General features: G+C 40.4%; 1 protein-coding gene across 2 annotated transcripts in view; it reads left to right on the top strand.

Moving 5' to 3' along the window:
* The window catches only part of LOC111582038 (neurexophilin-4), a 135605-nt gene extending 112497 nt beyond the window's left edge, over positions 1–23108 (top strand). For both annotated transcript variants that reach the window (XM_055011042.1, XM_023290505.3), the window contains one exon: positions 21722–23108. In XM_055011042.1, coding sequence (XP_054867017.1) covers positions 21779–22531 — 753 coding nt within the window. In that variant the 5' untranslated portion in view covers positions 21722–21778 and the 3' untranslated portion in view covers positions 22532–23108. The remainder of the gene's footprint in view (positions 1–21721) is intronic.
* Positions 23109–24695: the final 1587 nt, after the last annotated feature.

The following is a 24695-nucleotide window of genomic DNA, read 5'->3' as shown; positions in this document are numbered from 1 at the left end:
ACATAGCGAAACCAGATCTGCTTTAGATATTAATGGTCGACAGGTGAGAGATGAATGTGAATGTGGAAGTAGTTCTGTCTCAAATCACCAGTGTGACACTAATGATGAAATTTGGAAAAACAAAACAAGACACAAAATTAAGATTTCTGTCTGGATGTCAAAGTGGTGCATCGAGTTTTTAGTTGAACCCAGCAAGAATTACCTTCTTACTTAGAATCACCTGAAAAAATCTGAAAAACGCAACGCTGTGAAAATGACTTCTCGGCTGTTTATAAAGATGGATGCACCCTCCATGACAAAGGAGGAGGGTCACCTTTGTCTCCACAGCAGTCCAGCTTCTGAACTCTGACCCCTCCCTGTCCAGATATTGCACAAACCCCACAACTAAGTGTACATAGCACTTTAGAGTGAAGCACAGAGCGCATTATTGACATGATAATTGCTGCAATTTTTAAAATATGTGAATTTTAAATGATAGAACTTTGTGTCGTTTTTATTGTCTGATGTTCTGTTTGTTCTTGTCCTGTTCTTTGTTGATGCTGCTCTTTGTGCCTTTTTAATTGCCCCTCGGGGATAAATAAAGTGTTTGAATTTAACTGAATTGAATGAAAACACCTATAGATGAGTCCAAACTCATACCAGGCTGTAAACATGTTTATTTCTGCTTTGAAGTTCAGAATTTTAAAATGATTGTTGCTTTTGGTCTCTAATGGCCATTCGAGGAACTGCAGATTTTGACACTTGAGTGTTTGCCTCCCAGATGTTGCCTTCAGTGGTTGGTCACTTGTCAGCATACATACTAAACTTTACCACTTCATAATGATTTATATAAGTAAATTAAATTTTTTGTATTAGGGCCATTTGGCTTGTACTGTCTTTTTTTTCTTCACTTTGTTTATTGGAGTGGCTGGTAACAGCCGAGAACAGGAAAATAACCCAGCTGTCAGTTAAAACTGAACAAAATAATTATAACCCTTATAATAACTTCAATGACATTTGAAGAATATAGTTTCAGCATGTAAAGAGAACGGTTTAGGCCCAGAATACATCTGTGATATGTTCAGAGAATACAAACCTAGCAGGGCTCTTACATCCAAGGACTCAGGTCAGCTGTTCCAGGCCAGAGTCCAGACTAAACATGGAGAAGCAGCATTTAGCTGTTATGCTGCAAACAAGTGGAACAAACTGCCAGTGGAGATTAAACTTTCACCAAATGAGACACTTTTAAATCCAGGTTAAAAAAATTTCTTTTCTCATGCTCCTATGCATGAAATCTGCACGATATCGTTTAACTATCTGCACCTCACTGTAATGCTCTTAATGTTTTATGTAAAGCATTTTGAATTGTCTTGGACATGAAGAGTGCTATACAAATAAACTCGCCTTGCCTTGCTTAAAAACATTCCACCTGATCTAAATAAGTGAAATCCCTTCCATTCATTATAATGTTAGACGCAGATTTACAGGAGAAGTCTTACTGCCACCTTTCACATGGACAGAATATGAACACTTCTGCTAAATTACAAAGAGTTTGTGTTTACGCAGCATTTCTAGATTGTTTTTCTTACCTGCCAAAGAGGAGAAAAAATAGCAGAAAGATACAACAAGGAATAATATTAAAAAGAAAAAGGAGAATCAGAACAAATTTTAAAAAATGCCAGTGCAGAGGAAGATGCAGCTGGGAGGAAGGCTAAATGTTGACTAAAGGGAGGGAGAGTCAGCCTGTCTCACTTGCTTGGATCATTAATTTGTGTTCTAATTAGCAGGAATGCCACAGTTGGAATATGACGCCCGCATAAGGACATCGAGGGTGTGTGTGTGTGTGTGTGTGTGTGTGTGTGTGTGTGTGTGTGTGTGTGTGTGTGTGTGTGTGTGTGTGTGTCTGTGACCTGCCCTGGCTCCAAGTCTCCTGGCTTGTTAGAAATGACAGATTGACGCTCTCCTGCACCCCCCACCCACCAGACCCACCCGGCTCCCCTACCCAACCCACCCATCTGCTCTGGAAAGGCGCCAGATCTTTAGACTTGTGTTGTGTTTACGCCATGTGGGTGTTTTGTGCGTGTGTGTGTATGTGTGTGTCAGGCGGTTCAGTTTTGTCGTTGTTCGAGTGGCTGGACCGGTGCAGGAACGCGAGGAAAATTCTCGTCATGCTTTTGTTGCATCCATCATTTTGCTGCCGTGAATGCCAAGGCCGCGCTGGCTGCCGTTGCTGGTTTGCTTTTTACTGTATAGTGTCCAAGTGACGCCGTGCAACAGCAGAACGTTATGTCACTGACCTCTTTCACTTAATCAAGTTTGTTTGCCCAAGATGCGAGATATCATGAGTCCTTGAGTCCGAACTTACAAAAGACCAGTTAACAGCTGAGAGAATGGATGATTGCTCTCGAAACCGCCGTTACGATTCCTGAACGCTAACTTGACAAAAGAGTTATGTGAAGAAGCTGGAATTGACTTCACAGGTCACTGTTCATTTCCTGTGTTTTCTCACTCATTGTGGATAAACGGCTCCACTCGAGCTTTTCATCAGCTGTCCCCTGATTTTAAAAGACCAGACGGTGCAGTGAGTATTTCCCTCCCCAGGGCCAGAAAACATTCATTTAGATAGTGCCAATATCCAATCTTCCAATACGTTTCCTTTGGACATATCTTTAAGGAAGAAACGGGAGAAATGTATCAGTGTTGCCATCCTTTGGTCAGTGACATCGCATTTATAAAGGCTGTGTGTTTGTTTGCTGTGTTGTGCGTTTCAGTGGGTGTTTGTGTGTTAGCTATTCCAGTAAAGCGTCTAGCCCAGGGACAGAGGAGAGCTGCCCCACACGGTAATTGAACCACAGATCCTGCTGGACTATTAGTCACAAGTCTTGGTCTGTCCGGAGCCTTTTATCGCTGTTAAATCAACACAAGCAGTGTGAATGGAACAGGTCAGTAATACAAATGTAGCTATTAAAGATCGCAGTGGCAAATTTTCCTCTGTACAAATCTCCTTCTTCAGTTTGTGTACCCTCAAAAAATGTTGCAGGTTTTCTGTTGGCAGTATAACGTTGTACTATGTATTTACTTTACTATGTAGATTATGAAGTAACTGAATCAAATCTCAACACGATTTAATCTGCCCTGCTTGCTGAGGCAATTCTCAGAAGAAATTAGGTATTATTAGAAGGACATTTTTAATTTCAAGTAAAATAATCTGGATAAACCATTAAGTTGCATACATGTCTGACCTGACTTGTATTTCTTGGCCCATTGAGCTTTATCATGGAAATTCTATTAAGGTCCTAAATCTAAGCAGTAGAGCTTCACAACTAAGTACAGCAGGGGCCAATATCTTAGCAGATAGTCCTTTATTATATTATATTAATTATAATGACAAGACAGAGTTGGCATTTAAAATGCCAAATACCAAAGATATGTGTAAGACCAGACATTTTAGAAGGAGGTTTCCATTTCATAGTTTAGTCAACTAAAGGACTCCAAAAAGTTTATTTTTCAGCTCTAAAACTCAACACTCAAAATTCTAAAGTAATCAGTGTAAAAGAATTGTAATTGAAAGGTTTATTTTAAACAAAGCTTCTGCTTAATGTATTACTGTTGGAATTTATAAACGTGTTTGGTGTTGTTTAAATGTGAAATACATAGTATGGTCGAACTGTAATGAACTCAAAATATTTTTAATCTATAGTTGTATCAGGCAGTGTTGCCAGTTGTTGTCACACTACTTTGTTTCACTGCACTGTACAACAGAAAGAACAGTTTTAACAGTTTGAATTTTTTTAACAACCTACTGTTATTTTACAGATTTCCCTGTTTTGTTTTGTTAAGTTACAGATAAAACCAATTAAAATCATTGGAAAACATATTAATCTGTATTTTACCCCTAAAAGAAAAAAAATCAAAACTATAAATAATGTCCACATCAAAAATATTTTTACAAATTTGTTTGTTTGCAATGTTAATCATAAAAATTCACCATTTTCTTGCATTTAAATCAGCTAAAAATTCATTAGTTTACAGATATTGGCATACTTGCTCCACAAATTTACACAGATTTTTTTTTTTTTACATTTATTTACAAAATTATTTTTTAAACTCTCTGATAGTTAAACCACATTTCTTCCCTGATTTGCCACAAATAACACATGCTACTAATACTGCGTTTTAGATTTTATCCTGATCTTCCATTCTCACATAAACCATTTGAACCTGATGGTTTGATTCTGTTTCACCACATTTCCAGATTGAGTTTTTTGTAGGACATTTGTGTCTCCCTGTGTGTACATCTGTCCATAGGGGCCATACATATGCTTCTTTGGGTGCAGAGTATGTGAGAGTGTGTGTATTTGCACATCTGGATGTTGCCAGTGACCAAGCGATGAGCCACGGTGCAGCATCCCGCAGGTGAGATGACCTGAGCTGAACCAAAGCGACTGTCCCGTCTGGTAGAGAGGTAATATTTTCAGCCTGATGGAAAGACGGCAGCCGGGCAGAGAGATATAGGCCTACTTACACCACTGGATAGCATGACACAAATAACCGCAGTGGACACAATTGTCTGTGGAAAGACAATCCTGTGTTTCTCTCTTCTGTTCATATCTACTCTGATATTGGGCCTCGGAGTGTGAAACCAAGTGATGGAAGACTGCGGTGTCTGGAGGAGGGCGAGCAAAGAGGAAAGAAAGAGGGAGGGAGCGTGTGAATGAACGGTTCAGACAGTTCTGGATGAGCAGAGACACTGACAGCTTCTGTCTCTTTCTTTTTGTCCGTCCTGGCCTCCGCCTCGCTCGTTCTCGCTAACTCTCAGAATACCATTACTGCTCAATTTGACTCCTCTTCATCTGCGGACAGGGTTTTATGTGAAGTCCAGTACGCACCAAGCAGTCGTTGGATTGATTAGGTTTCTATCTACAGTATACGCCCGCAGCCCCACATCTCACAGTTCGTCCTGAGGAACAGAATGAGAGCAGGGCCGCTGGTCAGCACTCTGGATTTCTGCATCCAGATGGTAGATGTGAAAGATCCCAGTCAGGGGTCCCAGTGCTGCGTCCTTGAAGCCGGGTGATTTATACGCTGGCAAAGGCATCCGAAAGGCAGCCGAGGAGAGAACTTGCTATACATTGTGTGCTCGTATGTGTATGTGGTGTCATGTTTTCATTCATTTTTCTATCGTGTAATTTTCATTTCCTTTTAATCAAATTAGTCTTACGCAGTAGAGCCATACTGGAGCTAATTTTGCGCTCTTCCTGCCTACAGGAACTTTCAGCCTCAGTAGCAGGTGTGTGTTTCTGTGCGTGTGCATAACCTTGAAGGGAACAGGGGAATGTCGCCGTGCCCTGCTGCCAGCATCTCTCTGGGGTTTTATTCATCGGCACCTCCCACTGTTTCCTCTCCAATTAACTCTGCCATCAGCCCCAGTGAAGACAGTTTGCCCCAAGCCGTAGAGCCATGTATCCCCTCACAGGGTTGAGCTTTGCCCCGCTCATCCCCACTCAGCTTAGGCTCCAAATGCTTGGAGAGCATCCTCCACAGCAGGAGAGTAACAGACATGGAAACACTTAGTCTTTTCATCTCTGTCTAATCATCCTATTTTATCCCCAAAGTCAGCCGACTTCCAAACCAGGGAGGAGAGACTGGGAGGCTTTGTGTTCTGGCAGCAAGATGAAAGGAAGCTGGGAAGGAAAGAGAAAAATACAGTGTGGAAGAATGGAGGGATGTAGGAACTGTAGGAGGAGAGTAAGAATGGAGGGATGGTTTTATGGAGAAAGAGTGGAAGGAAGAATCAAAAGCTAGTCACATTTCTGGCCGTGGATGTTGTAGAAGGAGAAAATGAGGGGCGGAGGACCGAAAAATAAGGAAAATATGGAACAATGTTAAATATAACTAAAAATACCAGAGAGAGATCTGCCTCAAAACTTCAGGCAAACATCTTTCAGTTCAGAGTTCATTCTTTGGGCAAATGTTGGCTTGATTAAATTTTCTTACCATGTTTTGACTTTTTGGCTGATTTGGATTTTGTAACTTAGTGAACTGCTTAGGTTGGTGTTAGAAATTGCAAATCTATTTCAGGCTGATTAAAATGGTCTGTTGTATAAACCTTTGACTTGTTTATTTGATTTAACTTTGTTCATTTATTGCACTCATTTGTCTCAGTTCATTTTCTCAATTTGAGAAGTGAATGGAGCTTCAGCTGCTTCTCTTGGAGTCACTTTGTGCTGAGTCAGTACAAAGCAGCTGCTGGTGACATAATTATACATTTATGAGGGTAACTAACCTCCATCAGCTTTGGTTTTGTTGGGGTTCTCTGTAAAGGCTTTGTAAGATCTTCAACTTACTGTGTGAAGTGCCTTGAGACGACATACAATACATTTCAAAAGTTTGGGGTCACCCAGGCAATTTCATGTTTTCCATGAAAACTTTTATTCATGTGCTAACATAACTGCACAAGGGTTTTCTAATCATCAATTAGCCTTTCAACACCATTAGCTAACACAATGTAGCATTAGAACACAGGAGTGATGGTTGCTGGAAATGTTCCTCTGTACCTCTATGGAGATATTCCATTAAACATCATCTAGAATAGTCATTTACCACATTAACAATGTCTAAACTGTCTTTCTGATTAATTTAATGTTGTGTTCATTCAAAAAATGCTTTTCTTTCAAAAATAAGGACATTTTTAAGTGACCTCAAACTTTTGAACAGGAGTATATGTTGTGAAGTGGTGCTATCTAAATAAAAGGCATTTAATTAAACTTGAAATAACATTGAATTAAATCATTTTATTCAATACTATAATCCTACAAATACTTTACTGATTTCAGTGAACTTCAGTAGCTGTGTTCATAAGTTCTGATCTGAAAAAAATAGAAATGTTCAAATTGAAAAAATAACTTAATATATTACAATAAATTATTTTAAAAGCGATTAGTTGATTCAATTCTATTTGTGTATGCTGTTATACAATGAAGAGAGGGGTGGAGGAAGTAGGAAATAAACTAAGGAAAGAGGAATATGAGAATATAAAGGAAGAAACGATCCTAAATGACCCAGAGAAAGGAGGATATAACAGAAAAATAGAAGAATGAGAAAAATTAAAAGAAGAATAGAATAGTGGAACTGAGGAAGGAACAAAGTATCAAGAGTAAGTCATAATTCTGTTAACAGTATAGTAATTGGTGGGTTAATATGTGGAAGGATGTAGGAAGTAAAGCAAGCAAGTAAGGAAGAGAAGGGCCGACAGGAACTGGGGAAGAAATTATCAGAAACAGATCTCAATTCAAGTTCTAAATGAGGCGATGGCTGGAGGATGGAGAAAGGGAAAGATAATTTAAATGTGAAATGAAAGACTTAGAAAATAGTAGGAAAGACAGAGAGACTAGGGGATGCAGAAATGATGGAAGAAAGGGATGAAAAATGGAAGAAATTTAGGAAAGACAGAAGGAGAAAATAGAACAAGCGAGGAAAGATGGAGAATCAGAGATAAGAGCAGAGTTGGGAGCAACATGTTTGCAATTATGTATTGCCATGGTCAAGGATGGATGGAAGAATGGAAACAGAAGATAAGGGGACATAATAAAGGAAGAATGAGCAAGAGCAGAAGATGGGTGAGGGGTGGGGAATAAAGAAATTCAAGAGGCATCCATGGATAAATGAAAGGAAGGAAGCACAGGGAAGGAGATGGATTAAGCAAGAACTAGAACAAAAGAAAAAAGAAGGGAGATTCTTGTAGCATTTCGCTGGTAAGCAACCTTGAAAATATACCATGCTCAATAACCAAACTCACGTACTGTATATAAATGCTGTGTATTAGGAAGAAAGCGCACAGGACAAAGCACAAGACACAAATGAAGGCAGTTTGAAATGAAATGAAATTGGTTGTAGACAGCGGGGACCGCAGGTGGCTGCAGAAAAACGGGAAGCAAATGGAAGGAAAAAGAGCAGGTCTTTATTATGGTGAGTAACTTTGACACGCTCGCGTTGCGCCCAGTGCCAGTCCATCCGTCATCCAGCTCTCCTACTGATGAGCACTGGAAACAAATCTGAGGAAGCCGGGCTTTCTTTTGCCGCCTGGGTGACTTGTCTGAGTCGTCACAAGCCCATGTGTCCCTGTATCCCTCCCCAGCCGACATCTCCCAGGCTCAGTTTCACCCGCTGGGAGTCTGTCCCTCTCTTCTCCCAGCTCCATTCATTATGCAGATAAGTTGTTGTGTTTTTTTGGGTTTTTTTGTCTCTGGCACTCCCTTGTGTTTATTTGATTCTTTATTTATCTCAAATGTTTCTGCTGTTTATCTGTTTGCAGTGTGTGTGTGTGTGTGTGTGTGTGTGTGTGTGTGTGTGTGTGTGTGTGTGTGTGTGCGCGCGTGCATTCGCCTGATACGTTGCGAAACAGAGGGCATCAATCACTGTCACTTAGCTGCTCAACACGTCGCTCATGTCGACGGAGCCCTCCTCCAAACCCTTTCTTGCTTAGTCTAACCTCAATGAATTTCAAACTCTTTCAATACATAAATCTGTGCGGGGGAGAGGGAACGAGGGGGGGGGAGTTGGATGAGGACAAACACTTTCGTGCTTTTGCAATCTGAGTCAAATATATGTTTACACATTTACAAATGAGAAATCCAGGAGCGCAACGCCACTTCTCATATTCCCCACGCCCACTGCAGCCTGCCTGCTGCCACTGTCCTGTCCTGTAGCAGGCTTCTGCAACAGTTATTTAGATGAATGATTAAAGTTAAGGCACGACCAACAGGAGTCTCGCCATTTTTATTTAAGGAAGAATGGGGAAGCTGTCATCTCTTGATGCATTGCCTGCCGTCCTGCATGCAAACAAGACACCCTCACTCCGCCGATGCCACCCCACTCCTCGGTCCCTCCCTCCCTCTCAGATGTGTCCCCAAAGAGTTGCCTTGGGTGATTGATCAGGTGCTGCTGTGGCATCGCTGGAGACATGTGGGAAGTCTGCCCACCCATCGAGCCAGGCAAAACACTCCGGCATGCTGATCTGATGTGATCAGTGAGATAGGAGGAACAAGGGAGGACGACTGCACACAGTTGATCTATGGTCACTGAAGTCTGGCTCCTGAGAGGGAAATCTTCTAATGGCTTTATAGATAAAGCATACAGCAGTGTGTATTAACTTGCTCTGTTGTCTACCTTTGGGCAAATGGCATACAGAGATGTTAGAGAAGATGAATGTGGCACATAGGACATTAGCAATGTTTTCATCATCTTGTTTTGGAACTGTTTTTTTTTTTTTTTTTAATGACTGTAGGGTTAGAGTAAGATTGAGTTAGTGAGATTGATTAAGGAGAAACTTCACAGTCCACCATATCACAATGCAGATTTCTTTTTGGTAAAGTATGTACTTTGCTTTAACAGACTATTAGTTTCTTAGTTGCGCCATTAACACTCAGTGACACTTATTCTACAATGACCAGGGTTTGTTTAAATGGAAAGAGCCTCCATAACCTCACAGTTAGACCACAGCTGACTTTTCAAAGGTATGATTTCTCATTTTAAGTTTTATAGGATGTCTATTTATGTTTTTCGAAGGTCAAGTTCGACAGGCAACATTTACGGGCTGAAAAAGAGGTAGAAACTGATTATATACTCATCCACTTATGCTCTTGACATTTTTCCTACTGTCTCAAAAAAAATCCATGTTGGAGTCCCTCTACAGCCCCCTAAATATTCATATTAAGAGTTGGTTTTCATTTTTTTTAAAAGCCTTAAAATGGCTTAGATATGGCTGTACATCAAGACTTCTTCTAGAATGTGCAGATCTATGAAATCCCCATCTTCACCTGCAGTCACCCTTCCACTACTGGCTGCAGCTCAAGCACACCAGCACACTTACAATTCTGCTCAGACATTGTGAAAAATACTGTTAAAGTCAAACCTGTTTCTGAAGAAGAAGAATGGTACGGAGAGCTTCATTCCACAAATTGAAAGGGTTGGGTTCTGAGGTCGGTTAAGTTTGAAGCCCCTGAAGTCTGAATCTTTGGACATTTGGAAACTACAATTTCAAGATGGAAATGGTCAGCCATTTGCTTATGATGTGTATTCCAGCATATCAAAACCACCATATGGACATGTTACCAAAGTTTTAAAAAACTCTGACCAGAGGGGGTCTCTAAAGAGTGCAGGAGTTACAACCTCTTCACATAAACATCCTCTTAAGCTAATTGCATGTTAGATAGAATGGTAGCTTCAGCAACAGCTAATATTTCAGCTGGTTGCACAACTGGTTTGGCCTGTTTTAAGCAGTGATTTGTTCTGCCACTGTTGCCTCTATTTTATTTCTTTTTTGACCCCAGGTAGGTGCCTTCTCCTTCTCTGGGTGCTTCAGCTCCCACAGTCCAAAGACAGGCTCTTCGGTTAATCGTTGATTCTAAATTGGCCATATAGGTGTGGGTGTGTATAGCATCGTTTCTCTCTTTGTGTTAGGCCTGTGATGGACTGGTGTGTCCAGGTTGTTCGCCCACTGTCAGCTGAGTTGGTCTCCAGTCTCCTGGGACCCTTCACAAGACAAAGCAGGTGTAGATAATTGATGGATGGATGGAGGTGCCTTTGTGCAGATCACGTTATCACGGTGCCTGGTTGTAGGTTTAGTAGAATACCTTCATTTAAAGAGGCCAACATGTCCAATACCAGGGTAACTGCTGATGTGCTTCTGTCATTATCCTTCATATTGTCTGATATAAACATGTAGTATTCTTTAATGGTTTCTAATTGATTTATTTACTTGCAGTTGCCCTGACGTTTTTAAAAGATCTTTGTACAACACTAACTTCCAACACTTCTTCCACAGACCTTTGAGTACTCTTTATTCATGTAAATGTGAGTTTATGTAGGTGTGTGTGTCTAAATTTATGTACCTGAGCGCCCTTGATGTACATAACAAATAGAATTTTACTGTATTTGTATTTCTTAAAGTTCTAACAATGAAAACAATGTTTCTTTGAGTGCTGTAGGAGTCCTCAGCTTAAAGTTCGGCTCTTTCATTTAGGAGTCATTGTCTGATGTAATATGAAGAATTAAATATGTTTGGCTGTGACAGCAATGTTTAAATGTGCATGAATGAAAACTCCCACACACAATGCTGGCACCGATCCTCAGTGTGTTGTTAACGTTGTGTGCTTGTTTGGCGGTGGTGATTGCGCAATCTCCTGGGTTAATATCTTACATAGTTCCTTAATCCCACTGTATTTTTTTATTTTTATTTATTTTTTTACAAAAGATGGAGGCAACAAGAGCACTATTGTTTGCGTAGTGTGGCTAATCTGCAGGAGCATATTGCCTTGTTTTAGTCCCATGTTCTCTACAAGAGCTACGTCATTCCAAATGTAAGCGAAAAAACATTTCTTTCATCGTCCCTCTGGTTTTTGGTTGTGGCTGGCCATTCTCTATTTAAATCACTGGACTGCAATGTGCACTGGAGAATTTACAGCTGCGAGTCACAGGTGCGACTGGGTTAGATTGTGATGCAAATAGAAAAACAGCTTCAGGTGAAAAATGGAACTTAGTGAGTAATGGACACAACAGATTGTGAGCTGGCTGTTGAGTTGTATTTACTGACAGATTTGAGAGTGGCATTGACCTTCTCATCTCAGTCTTGGCAAGAAAGCAAATAGCCATATTTCCCACATGCACGAGTTTGTGTATAATGTAGCCACTGTATGGAGTTCTTTTACTTTTTAAAGTAGGGATACCTTGAGCATCAACAAGATAATGGCTACCTACCTAGTGACCTGTCTGTCCCCATTTCTGTCAAAACACATCTTTTGGCTGAGCTTGCAGCGCTGACAGGTGTAAAAGCTGATCTAGTTGGCTCAATAATTGCAAGACTTTCCAAACAATTTCACCTGCGCTCTCAAGTAGGCTGAGTTGGTTAAGATAAGTTGTTTTTTAATGAAAAATACAACCTGGTAAAGCAAAACTCAGAAGCTTAAAAAGTTGAGATGTTGTGCCAAAGCAATGAAGCAAATCAAAAATTGCCATAACTGTCGCACATTTTAGTTTTCCTACTGCACGTGTGTTACCTCACACAGAACAACAGGGATTGTAACATTTCCCTCTCAGTCCAATCTTAGCAGCATCTGCAATATTTTTGCAATATTGTCAGCATATTACACTTAAGCCAGCACACAATACCCTCATAAATCCTCTTATGTAGACATCAAATGGCAGAGTACTGCCTCATGTGCCTTGTTCTTTCTTTTTCTTTCTTTCTTTCTTTCTTTCTTTCTTTCTTTCTTTCTTTCTTTCTTTCTTTCTTTCTTTTTCTTCAAATCCAACTTTGTTATTATTTGCTCTATATCCAACACGCTAAAAATACAGATTCCTTAAAGTGGAACTTTTGCTCATGATCAACCAGTATACTGATTAAATTTTGTCTGAAATATGAAAGAAAAAAAACTTCATCCCTTCTTTAACTAAAATTATTTCACAACTGAGCTGGTCCTCTTGAAACAATATTACAGATATTACTTCTCAAGAAACCTCTGATTATTCTCTATGGGGTGAAGTGATTCTCATTTTTGTCTTATTGCACTCATAATCTCACTGTGTGTCGTATATATATTGTCTTTTTACCTTTTCTCTCTTTCTTTGCACTTTCGCCTCATATTGTCTTACAGACCTCTCTGCTTTCTCTACACTCGTTCTCTTATTCGTTTTCTTTTTCTCCCTTACTGTGTTATCTGTCTCGGCTCCATTTCCTTGCTCCCTGATACTCCCTGACTCAGTAGCTTTCATTTTCATGATAATCCAGCGACACCACTGGACTGCGAAATCGCTTTTACTGCCTTTTTTTCCTTCTTTTTCCACTGTCTCTCTCCTGGTGTCTGTCTCTCTCTCTCCATTTTTTCTCCCTACTGGTTTATCTTTTTTCCTCCTGGCTTTATTTTGCTTTTTGTAATTAAATGTCATTTTCAGCTCTCCCATTTTTTTTCTTTTTTGGGTGGTGGGTGGGGGTTAAAAGTTAAAAAGTTTCTTTTTTTATAATGTGATTATTGTCAAAACAGAGCAGAGTCACAGCTGGTAAAAACTGAACCACAGTACCTCACTAGCAAATATGTTCAGTTCAGCATTGTCTGTTCTCTGTCCTCTAATGCAGCAGCAATCATTGCTTTGTAGAATCACTGTACGTCTTTTCAACAAATGGATAGGCATTCAATTTCTGTTATATTCATTGTATTTGTTGACAGGTGAGTCGGTACACATCCATTAATCTATCGTCAGTGGTTACTCAGCTTTAAGTTTTGGTGGCAGCAGACTAAGCAAAGAAATCCAGACAGTCTTCTTTACAGCCACATTTTATATTTCTAGAGGGGTCCTGCCATGTTCATAACAGATGGGATTTGTAATCCCTGGGATGAGAGCTGTGGCTCTTCCCTCAGGTGAAACAGAGGCGTCTATGATGTTTCCTGTACTGTGAAAGCCCAAAGCGTCTGACTCCCTCCTCTCATTGGAAGTAGCATGGCCTGTACTCCGACGTCTCTGTGGTTTTCTCAGGTCCTCACTTTGTTTGTAGGCACGAGTGCTGAAATGTCCTGGTGACTCCTGGGGCCAGTTTCACAAAGAGACAAATTTGGTCTTAAAATAAGAATATTGCAAGTTAAACAGTTTCGGGCAAGTAGAGACTGGCGCTACAGTATGTTTCCATGGTAACCCTTATTGGCACCAAGGGACAAAAAGGAGAAAAAAACTTGACTCATAAATTCAAGGTTGGAAAGAATTTTTGAGATTGCAGTGACCTTTTAGAAATTATTTCTTTTTTCTTCCAAATCTTTTTTGTTTGTTTGTATTGCTTTGTTTTTTGTTTTTTTGGTTGAGATTTTTCCATATTTAGTTGGACTGCCCATTTAAAAACATTGCAACTTGTCACTAACAATTCTTTAAAAAGGCGCAAGAGTAGCCAAGGAAGCTGTTCGGTCAGCCATGTTTTTTAGTTTGAAGAAAGTCTCACTGACACCTGTCAGTCTTAAGATAGTCAAAAACTAAACTAAATCTATGTTTAGCTGATAAACCAAAGTCCAACTGTAAGCTGAATCTTAGCCATGGTCAAGATCCTTTGTGTTTTAGTATTCCTGCCTGCAATACTAGTTACTTGCCTGAAGCACGTTTCCTTGATTTCACAACCTGGTGTGGTGTATTCTAATTGTTTCTTGCAGATCTTGTTGTAAGGAGCTTTTTAACATGCCTGCTCTGAATCTCATGCCTGGTCTTCGGTCTTCACAAACTAAAAGTTTCACCCTCCATTTACCAACAACCAACATACAACGTAACACAGTTTTCCAGTTATCTATCCAAGCAATAGCAAGGATCTTTCTTTGTATCGGCACAAAAACCAGCACAAGCACTGATCCAACAGCTTCCCTGACCTTGAAATGTGCCTCGCCCATCTGTGTGGCATTTTATTGCCGACAACAGAGCGTGCAGTGCACAGGTGGGAGGTTCATTTATAAGAGGCAACTCAGAACAAGTTGTTGGTATTTTGATGCAGACACACCATGTCTACACTGAAGTCGTAGTGTGAGCAGCGCATTAGCAAAGTGGCTGCAGCTCTGGTATCACATCTGTGTCCACACAGGAGGTGTTCAGGTACTGCACTGAGATGCAGGTCACCCACAGTTTGTGCTCGGTGGCCAACACACAGTCAGTGGAGTTTTGCATGTAAAATGCAGGGAAACAGACTTGAAGAGTACAAATGCACTAGTGCGAGCAATGCAAGCCATTACACTACCTGTGTCGACAGCTGAATTGATTAAAATAGTGAATCTGAGGTATTTGGCACGCTTGAGATGGACAACTAAAAATGTGTCTAAAGTGCCCTCTGTGCAGACACCGCTTTAAATGTTTGTCTTAGAAAGGAGCAGAGTCATTTTGCTACCTCTTGTTTTAGGCATTGTTAAATTTGATAGCTTGATTGATAAGCTTATGACCAATAGAATAATGCTTTAGTTTAGCACAAACAGGAAATGTATTTAAATTGGCATCTAGAAAAATGTTTTAATGCAGTGAAAGCAGGGATTTCAGCAAATTCTCTTACTTACCTGTAAGTTAATGTGATTTGAATATGATCTGACATCGTCTGTCATTCATAACTGCTTTTTTACTACTTGAAAAACTTCTCCTTCAGTAAATCCTTGCAGCCATCTGACAGGAGCAGGACAAATATGTTGGCAAATCTGCAGTGCCAATATGCACAACTGTGTTTATGAATTGCATGCAGATGGTACCAGGCTGCTACACAATAACCCCATACACCTCTGTACACAGCAGACAGATCAATTCTCACTCAGAATTGTGCCGGTTTATGTGAAAGACATCAGATTACCAAAGTGCATCCCCCCTTTCCAGCTTATGTCAGAATGAATTAAAACACATTATAAAGCAATAGCTGTAATGTCACATTTAAAGGCACGATATAACCAATTATAATTTGAACTAAGGTTGAATTCTGAGTGAAATAGATACATGAATAAAAATAGTTTCAGGAAACTAGTTTTAATAATTTGTTTGTATTGTTTCTGTATTAACTGTTATAAAACAAACACCCACAACATCTTCCTGTGTTGCTGTGTGTTCAGATCTGCCACTTTGCACCATCCAGACAAAAATATGACTTCCTGGAGAATTTTTTTGAGCCATTGTCGTAATGCATCACTGTGTTTGCCTCCGTTGACTCAGAGCTATGAGACCAGTCATATGACTAATTTGTGAACCACCACAGCCTTCGCTCTATATTCCACCTTAGCTTGCTGTCTTGCTCTTTGCACTGCAGCACCTGCGTGAAACAAAATAGCAGGTGTGCTCGAAGATGCCAACATAATCCACGCATATTGCTTTGCCAAACTCCAAAATACTGTGGTTCCTTTGTGAGAGCAACCTATTCCCAACCTGAAGAGACTGATTCATGACCTCAAACTTTGAGGTAATGACCCTCATCGAATTCGCTTCACACTTAACTGCAAAAACTGCCACGGCATGCAAAGGCTAGCTGAGGCCAATGAAGCAAGCAAAACTTCATAATATCTCGAGATTTCTCCAAACAAGTGCCTAACCTTTTGACTTGCTCAGTCACACTGAGTCGTACGCGGGTCTCAGGGTCAACAAAAACACCCAAAATGGAAATGAAGTGGGATAGTTGAAATGAAAGGCATTAAATTTTCAGGGCTTTCCAACACATTTCATAAAGCAGTGGGAGATGTGCCAGAAATGTTGACAAATTTCATCTTTGAACATCCAACCAACAATAAGGTAACTTTCTTTACTTTAAGATGTTCGGCTTTCCACCCACACAGATTTGAACAGATTCATGGCGCTTGCATCTTTCAGAGATGGTGAAGGAGCATTTAAGGTAAACAGGGACTTCAAAGTAAATCCTGATGTACATCAAGCTTTACAACATCTTATCCACAGTTACTGTCCTCTGACTGCTGACAGATACTTTTCAGCCTCTTTTAGCCATCTGAAGGAAATATGAGATAACCCTGCTTCTAATCACAACAAGCAGTAAAGCACTAGAAACAGGGAGTTAAAAAAAAAAAAAAACAATCAGTAGCTGGCATCGGACCCTGTGGTTTGCAGTGTGGTGGGAGTGGAACTGTACATTTGACTCTTCTGTGCGACAGCAGATCAATGCAGCCTGGAGCACAGATAGAAATGAATTGATTGTCACCAATAAAACTCCAATTAAACAAAGGAACAAGCCTGGGAGAGAGCTCAGAGACAAGCAACTCCCATCTTCACATCAGTCCTCAGGGAGGAGAGAATGGGAGGGCGGGAGGCAGGAGAGGGAGTCGGATGTGGGCTGAGGAGCCAGTGAGCATGGTTCATTTCCTCCGAATACTCGTGCTATCAAGGAGGTGTGGAAGTTATGGATGAATGTGAGAGTGAGTGAACTGCAGACAGAGGATCAGATAGCGGATAGACGGTGAGAGTGTGAGAGAAAGAGGAGCTCCCATTGATCCAAAGCTTCCTTAATGATGAAAAGAGATCTTAATTGTGGTGACGTGTGATATATCAAGTTTCAGCAGTCAATTGTAGAGCTCATCTCACCTTATTTAATAAGTTAGAGTGAAGCACCTCATCGTACGACCTTCGTTTCCCTCACTAAACCCTTCTCTATCTACCTGTACATCATTTTTTTCTGTCCAGTTTGTCTCTGTGTCTTGGCTGAACTCATAATCTCCTCATCGAACAATTCCAACATTTCATTCTTGCGTGTATTTCCAGGTAGGTTATAGGGCTTCCACGTAAGAAGCGGCTAAGGATGCTTTTTGCTCATATGAACCTCCAAATGAAGTTAAAGATGATTAATGTCCCCCATTCCTAGAAAATGTACAAGATCTCCTTACTCTCCCCTCTCCTCATCTCACTTCTCCACTAATAACATTTTCTTCACCATCTCCCTCTATCTCCCAAGCTCTGTAATCTGATTGTTCCTCCTATGATTGTGCTGTTATTGAGTTGCCTGGATCATACATATGTATAAGTCCACCACAATACTTATTCCATATTCTGCTATAATTTCCTTCAGCATTCAACCAAACAGGAATCCCATTCCTAAGTGGAGGAAACACTAATGCCATGTTGACATGTGTATAACTTCGCTCTGTGGGGAGCTTTACAGATAGCCACCAGAGGGAACTCATACCATTCCTTAAAGTTAAGTTTTTATTGACGTTTACCTTTCAGTTATGCCTGATGAGCTGGAAGACTACTGAGTTGGATTTTCTGTTAAAGGGATTGTTTCTTGGCAAAGTTGGTTCAGATTTAATGTGATTGTAGATACTGGGAAAGTAAAGCCTTTGGGTTGTGTAGCTCGCATGGCGGAGAATTGTTGAATAACACCCCACTTTACCATAAAGTACAGTGTTAAACTGTCAGCCACAGTGCCATGTTGTCCCAGCTAACTGCATCTTTTAATTGGATACTGATTTTTAGCCATGCAGGGAGGAGTAGGTGAGTCTGTTGGTTGGTTGCTCAGTACTTTGGTTCAGTATTCTGACGTGCATTTCCAAGATGGTTGAAGATTTTCGCAACTCCAGAATTTGATATAACATTGTGTGAGACTGATGGTTTATTATGAACCTCTCGATTACTTGCTTTAATAATTAAACTATGAAAAATAAACATAAATTGGAATAAATATTGAAAAAAATAGACAAAAGTATTTGCCGCATATACAAAGGTTTGGGCACCCTATGAAGTCAGCACTCCTATGGAAACCCCTATGGAAGATACCCCTACTTGGAAACAGGTTATGTAGCTGCCCTTGGTTTAGAAATTTTCATCTCTGCACATCACTTCACATTATGAGATATTTTTAGACTGTCTTGCACACAAATCTACTCACAGATTTTCAGTGATGTTTGAATCAGGGGACTGTGATTGCCGCTCCAAAGCTTCATCTTTTTCTGTTTCTTGATGTTGTTCATGGTGGATTCGGTGGTCTGCTTTGGATCCTTGCCTTTCCTTGTGGTAGCCTTTTTTTTTTGGTTCGCTTTCACAACATATTTATTCGCAATTTTCTGATATTTAGTGGACTAAAAAGCTATAAAATTGTGTGCTGACAATTCTTAATGGTAATTTTTGATCATGAAAGGAAAGGTAACAGGCATTAACGTTTGAAGGAAAGCCTTGTGGGGTTCCTAATTACTTCTTTTCACTTTGAGAATCAAGAAAACATGTAATTTGCCTGAGGGTGGACAAACTTTTGCTTACAGCTATACGTTTATTTCTAATGTAACTTATAAGCCTCATAAGTGTTCATTTAGAGTGTCTAGTGTTTGGTTGTATGTGTGCATTTAGCTTCATCACCTCTTTATCACCCCTAAGTACACCTCAGACTACAGCTCTAAAACTGACTTCTCGCCCATTCTAATTTCACTAAATAGAGGCTTAGAAGGAAGAAAAGCATGAAGGTTTATTTTTCACACCATCAATCTTTCACTGGATGCAGAAGCCTAATATGACCTTATAGCAAACATCCGCTGTTTCAAAAAGTCCATAGTTTATGGATTTCATGTCAAGAGAAAATATCTGATATTTCTTCTAACAAATCCTCACCCTTTAAATGGATTTACTGTCAGGTACAAAAAATTTTATATTTATGCTAATAGAAAGTCCATCTATTTATTGGTTTCTGCTGGCATTTTATTACTTTCGTGCCACAGAAGAAGAGCCCTTTCTTCATACTCATCTTTTTCCACTCAGTCGATGTTTTGTTGAAGTTGCTGACTGTGTACAGTTGCTTCCCCCCCTTCAGAAAGACCCACACCATCCTCAGACCAAAGCATAAAATCATTTCTGAGCTTCATACAGTTGACCCTGAAGGTCAGGTTGAGGTTCATGGTGTGATGTTGCTTCTGAAGATGGTTAAGGATTATGATGATCGTGCTGGTTCGAGCTCTGTGCCATAAGCTAGAGAAATGATTAGGACTGCACCAGCAGAGTGTTAGCCTGACAGATGGCAACACATGGAGCTAGCTGACAGCACTGCTGACAGCGCATTCACAGCAAGTCCCTATATTGCATGCGCTGTACACACTGTTTGTTGCTGCTCATATTCTGATGTTTTTCCGCCATCAACTGTAGCCTATTTCTACCTGTCAATGCCAAAGTCAGCTCACATCACCTGTTCACCGGCTTAAAATTGCATGTCCTCTTGCACAGACCTTCTGTTATGGCACCAAAGGGAATAAAGGTGTGTTGAAAATCAGCAGTGAGATGTTATCCCAGTCACTGGTCATTCATCAAAACCTCTCATTTTTTGGTAATTCATTCCTCCAGTGGTCAGTAAACTTTCAGTTATTTTCGCCCCAATCAATCTACTTAGAAATCATCTCTGCAGGCATGTTAATTAATAGCCAGCAGAAATAGATACATTAATTGAATGGCCGAATACATTAGAAGCTGTATTGACTGCTGCACTTTTACTTCTGCGAATAGCAATATGGAGTTGTTATTAGGTTCAGTGATTGATGAAAGATGAGCATAGCTTTGGCACAAACCTGTCGGTTCCACTGCCCCGAATAGGAATGAAAGAAGACAGAACCTGCCTTTGCATGAATAGACACAAAAATGTGATCCTGTACTTATTTTAAAATGCTGTTTTCATTATTTTTTAGGTGGGGGAGTGAGGGAGGGGTGTTTATCCACTAGGAGAATAGTTTTAACTCCATCCAAATGCATCCTCAGGGGAAGTACATGTAACCCCTCTGAATAGTTGTAATACTTCTCACTGTCACTTCATGACAGCTTCAAGCCTGAAGTCTGCATGTGCGCAACTGTTTCTGTGTGCTTGACTGTGCATGTATTAAAGTGTGTGTGCACATATATGCATATGGATGGGAGCATGGTAGTGATGTGATTGATGAGACATGAAAGAGAGCAGAGCAAGATTTCCAGTCAATCAACCCTGTGAATAACCTGCTAGGCTGTGGATTAAAGGCAGAGAACTGTCTGAACAAACAAAGGCTCACATCCATTACCCTTACATGCAAAGTTGTTTTGCTCTCTGGAGCAACACTGACAACAAAATTAAAGTGTGTTAACAAAAATAGATGGTTTTGTTTTCCTGAATTTGAGAGATGAAACATTGCAACATCTAACAACTAGGATGCTCGTGGATATAAAACTCATGTGAGGTAAAAAGAATACTACTGACGAGTGACCTGTACAACATTTAAGATTATAGTAATGTGTGTGAAATGGAATGGGAGCTAGCAGAATGGTTTCACTTTGTGTATATTTAGTTTTGTCCTGACTTACCTGGACTCTGCGTGATTTACTGTAGTAATACTGATCTCTTTAGCATTTTTTTTTACCTAGATAAGATAAAGTGTGTCAAGGACTAGTTGCAGGTTGCTGATTCAACTCCTATCCCTGGCGATGTGCATTTTGGCTTTTAATCATCAATGAGAATAAGGGATGGTGTGGTGCCAAGTGTTTAACACCTTGATGCTGATTGTCGCGAATTCGTGACATACTGCTTTCATTCAGACTGCAGCCGAGATAGCGTATCCATTCACCCATTACCGGTTTGTGCATATTCAATACGTACCTAGGAACCTTTTGCAAGCACTGATTTGTCCAAGAAATAACAATTAAGCCATGCAATGTAAGTTGACATGAGGCTGAACTGTTTAATATTCACCCAACTTGGCCTTGGATTATTTGTAACAATGGATGACAACAAGTCATTCAAACTAAATAACAATATTTTTTTTTTGTCCAAGCCCTTCAGAACAACATGCATGATCATTTTATAAACTAATATCCTTTCTGAAAGACGGGATCATTTGTCTGTGACTTCAAAACCATTGTGATAACTCTGTGGTTAAGGTTTGGTTTGGGCACAAACATTTAGTTGCATTAAGGAAAGAGAAAGGTTTACAATGGTGGGCATTTGGTTAAGTTCAGGGGGCATTCATGATGTTAAAAGAAACCATCAGCAAGTATCAAACTCTGCCCCCCGTTGACCCAGCTATTCACCCAGGCATCCACTTTGTGACTGTTTAACAACATTGTGCTATTTACTGCTTTACAATGGATGGCCAGGAGACTTGATTCCTAAATCTTTAGCCCTTGAACACAAGTACATCAGTTTTGGACATTTGTTGAAGTGGCTGATGCTGTTGTTTGTTTGTTGTTGTTTGAGAAATCAGCCCTTTGTGTATTGTCAGTAAAGTTTTCTTCTTCTGTCTGTCTCCTGCAGGTCCAAGGGTTGGAGAAGCAAGTGGACTTCTCAGATCTGGGTCCAGTGGGGTCAGTGATGAAGACTTTTCCATATGGAATGGGTGGTGGCCCAGTTGGAGGAGCAGTTAAGCCTCCACACCAAACCCGCATCTACTCCACATCCATTGACCAGACACCCATGAAATCCAAACCACCGACCTATGGTTTCTTTAACCCGTACGACTCAAACCGGAACCAGTCCCTGCTACTAGACCAGACAGGCTACCGCTCCAAACGCAAGCCTGCACTAAAGACAGCCATGAAGACCAAGAAGATCTTTGGCTGGGGAGACTTCTACTTTAACGTCAAGACGGTGAAGTTCAGCTTGTTGGTGACAGGGAAGATTGTGGACCACATCAACGGGACTTTCACTGTTTACTTCCGTCACAACTCGTCCAGCCTGGGGAACGTGTCGGTCAGTATCGTGCCACCAACCAAAGTGGTGGAGTTTGAGGTCCTTCAGCAGCAGCAGCAGCTGCACCCCCACACCCATCAGGACGTCCAGATCCAGGAGACGCAGCAGTCTACCATCGATCCTAAAGAGGCAAAGACCTTTAACTGTCGGGTCGAGTACGAGAAAACCAACAGATCCAAGAAGTCCAAACCCTGCCTCTATGATCCGTCTCAGACCTGCTTCACAGAGCACACCCAGTCCCACGCTGCCTGGCTGTGTGCCAAGCCCTTCAAGGTGATCTGCATCTTCATCTCTTTCTTTAGCATCGATTACAAGCTGGTTCAGAAAGTGTGTCCGGACTACAACTTCCAAAGCGAGCACCCTTACTTTGGATAAGTAAATGAAACTGAACTGAATAGAGAAAAAAGAGACAATGTTATGACAACAACGATGACTATAATGATAATTATGGAAATGATAGTCATATTGATTATGATGAATATACAGGGGACAGTTTCTTGCCTCTGAACTGCAGTGAATTGTGGATTTAAATCTTGTATAATCAGAGTTATGGATGGTTAGGATATGATTGATTCCTCTGACTTATTTTCCAACTTTGTATTTGTTAACTTCTGTTTTTATTTTTTTCTGTAAATAATGTACTCGCCCTCAGCAGACTTATTGTTTTTAGATATTTGTTTCTCAGTGTTATTACTTTCTGCGGTTGGAGAATTTGGTTAAAACAGCTGGAATCTGTATTATGCCCTTCAAGTACAAAGTGAGCCTGTGAGGCAGCTCTGCTGTGCCATCATCGTATGGCAGACGTAATGTTATGGTAGACTGACTGTTAATCATCCTCTCAGCTCTACATTTCAAACCCTGGATATAAGAGAGTTATATGTATGAGGAATGCTATGCTGGATATGCATACAATATACTGTATAAAAAGCACATTAAAATCTCTTAAACTGTCTGCCTTTTACTGGGTGAATGTTCTTATTCAAAGCTTGAAGCACAATTGCAGGGTACAAGCTGTGCAACATATTCATGTTATCTAACTCAGCAAGGACACTATTATGACTTAAGCTACGTTTTACTCTGATTAGGAATTCATGGTCCAGCTTTCAGTGAAGATATGTAATTTTAATTTTGTGCTGTGGATTGAATTCTGACATGAAAACTCACCGTGAAACCTTCTTGAAATGATAGTGTTTGAATTGTTTTGATGGAGTTGATTTGTACAGCAATAGAGTCCGACGGAAATATTTCACATTATTTTTTAATTACATATACCCTGAAACTGAAAAGAAAAATTACTGTTGTATTAGAAGTAATGTGACTGACGGATCTCTGTTTGGTTGATCATGCAGGCAAAGAAAGTATTGCACACCTGCGTAAACACTTTTCAGTTGTGCCTAAACCTCCAGGTGGCTGCCTCATATTTTATTGACTGCTGTATTTCTGCTGCCAGTGTTATGATCTTAGCTGCCTAATAATATTTACTTTATCAAGGCTTTCTTTATGCTCAGAAAATGAACTTCCAAGGAAAATGAAGCAGGACTGCAGACCCGCCAAAAAAAAGTAATTATTCATGCATCCAGATGAAGGATTAAAACCAAAAGCAAGAATCGGCTCACCCACCTCTTCCTTGATTAAATTAAACAGCCACACCTCGAACACCAGCCACCTTTCTGACTGTTTAAAGCTATTTTTCCTGGTTCACACACTGTTTTTGTCTCATTGCAGGGTCATTGGGTCTGTGCTCTTTACACCTTTGATCTGATGATATTGGTCCTCAGAATTTCATTAGAAAACACACACTCAATGCTAATTGAATCTTTATCTTTCTCTGGCTCAATACCTCATTATGGGCTTGATCAATGACGTCGAGATGGAGGTCCACGGAGGTCTACGTGTCTTACACAAGTTGCTGTGGACAGTCGGGGGCACAGAGATTCATGGAGTTCTTTGTTACGCAGAATCTCTACAGAGGTTTAGTGTAGACGGATCCTCACTGTATATCCTCCTTTGTGAGTGAGCATACATGTGATTTGCATGTCTGTGAGTGGCTGCAGGTGCTGGTGTGATTCTGAAAATTTCCATGTGTACGTCTGTGTGTGTCCACGTATATTTTCCTGAATTTCAATAAAATATAAATATGAAAGAACACAATAACAGAATGCTTGTCTTAACGACTGTGATCACACCGATATACCATCGCTGGACATGTGGAGAAACTGGGCCTCATTTGTTGCAAAGAAGTTTGACAGAAACATCAGATTTTAAATAATCTTCAGAGGAAAAACTGGAAAAGGTAACTGATACAGGTACTGCCAGTGCTGTCTCCCATCAACCCATCCAGATCTTGTCATTAGGTATTTTCTGCCACTCTTATACACTGAGATTTACATTGAATGAGCAAGTATTGATTTGGCGTCGCTGAGGGACAGTGGCAGCATACCGTAGTTGACACTTAAATTGATACAGATGGTGATAAAGCCGGTCGCTACTTGGTTATCGTGGCAAAGTGACTTCACTAGGCAACACCACTTGGCAGTAA

The sequence above is a fragment of the Amphiprion ocellaris genome, chromosome 5 (genome assembly GCF_022539595.1).
Source record: "Amphiprion ocellaris isolate individual 3 ecotype Okinawa chromosome 5, ASM2253959v1, whole genome shotgun sequence".
NCBI lineage: Eukaryota > Metazoa > Chordata > Actinopteri > Pomacentridae > Amphiprion > Amphiprion ocellaris.
This window is presented reverse-complemented; position numbering and strand designations above follow the sequence as displayed.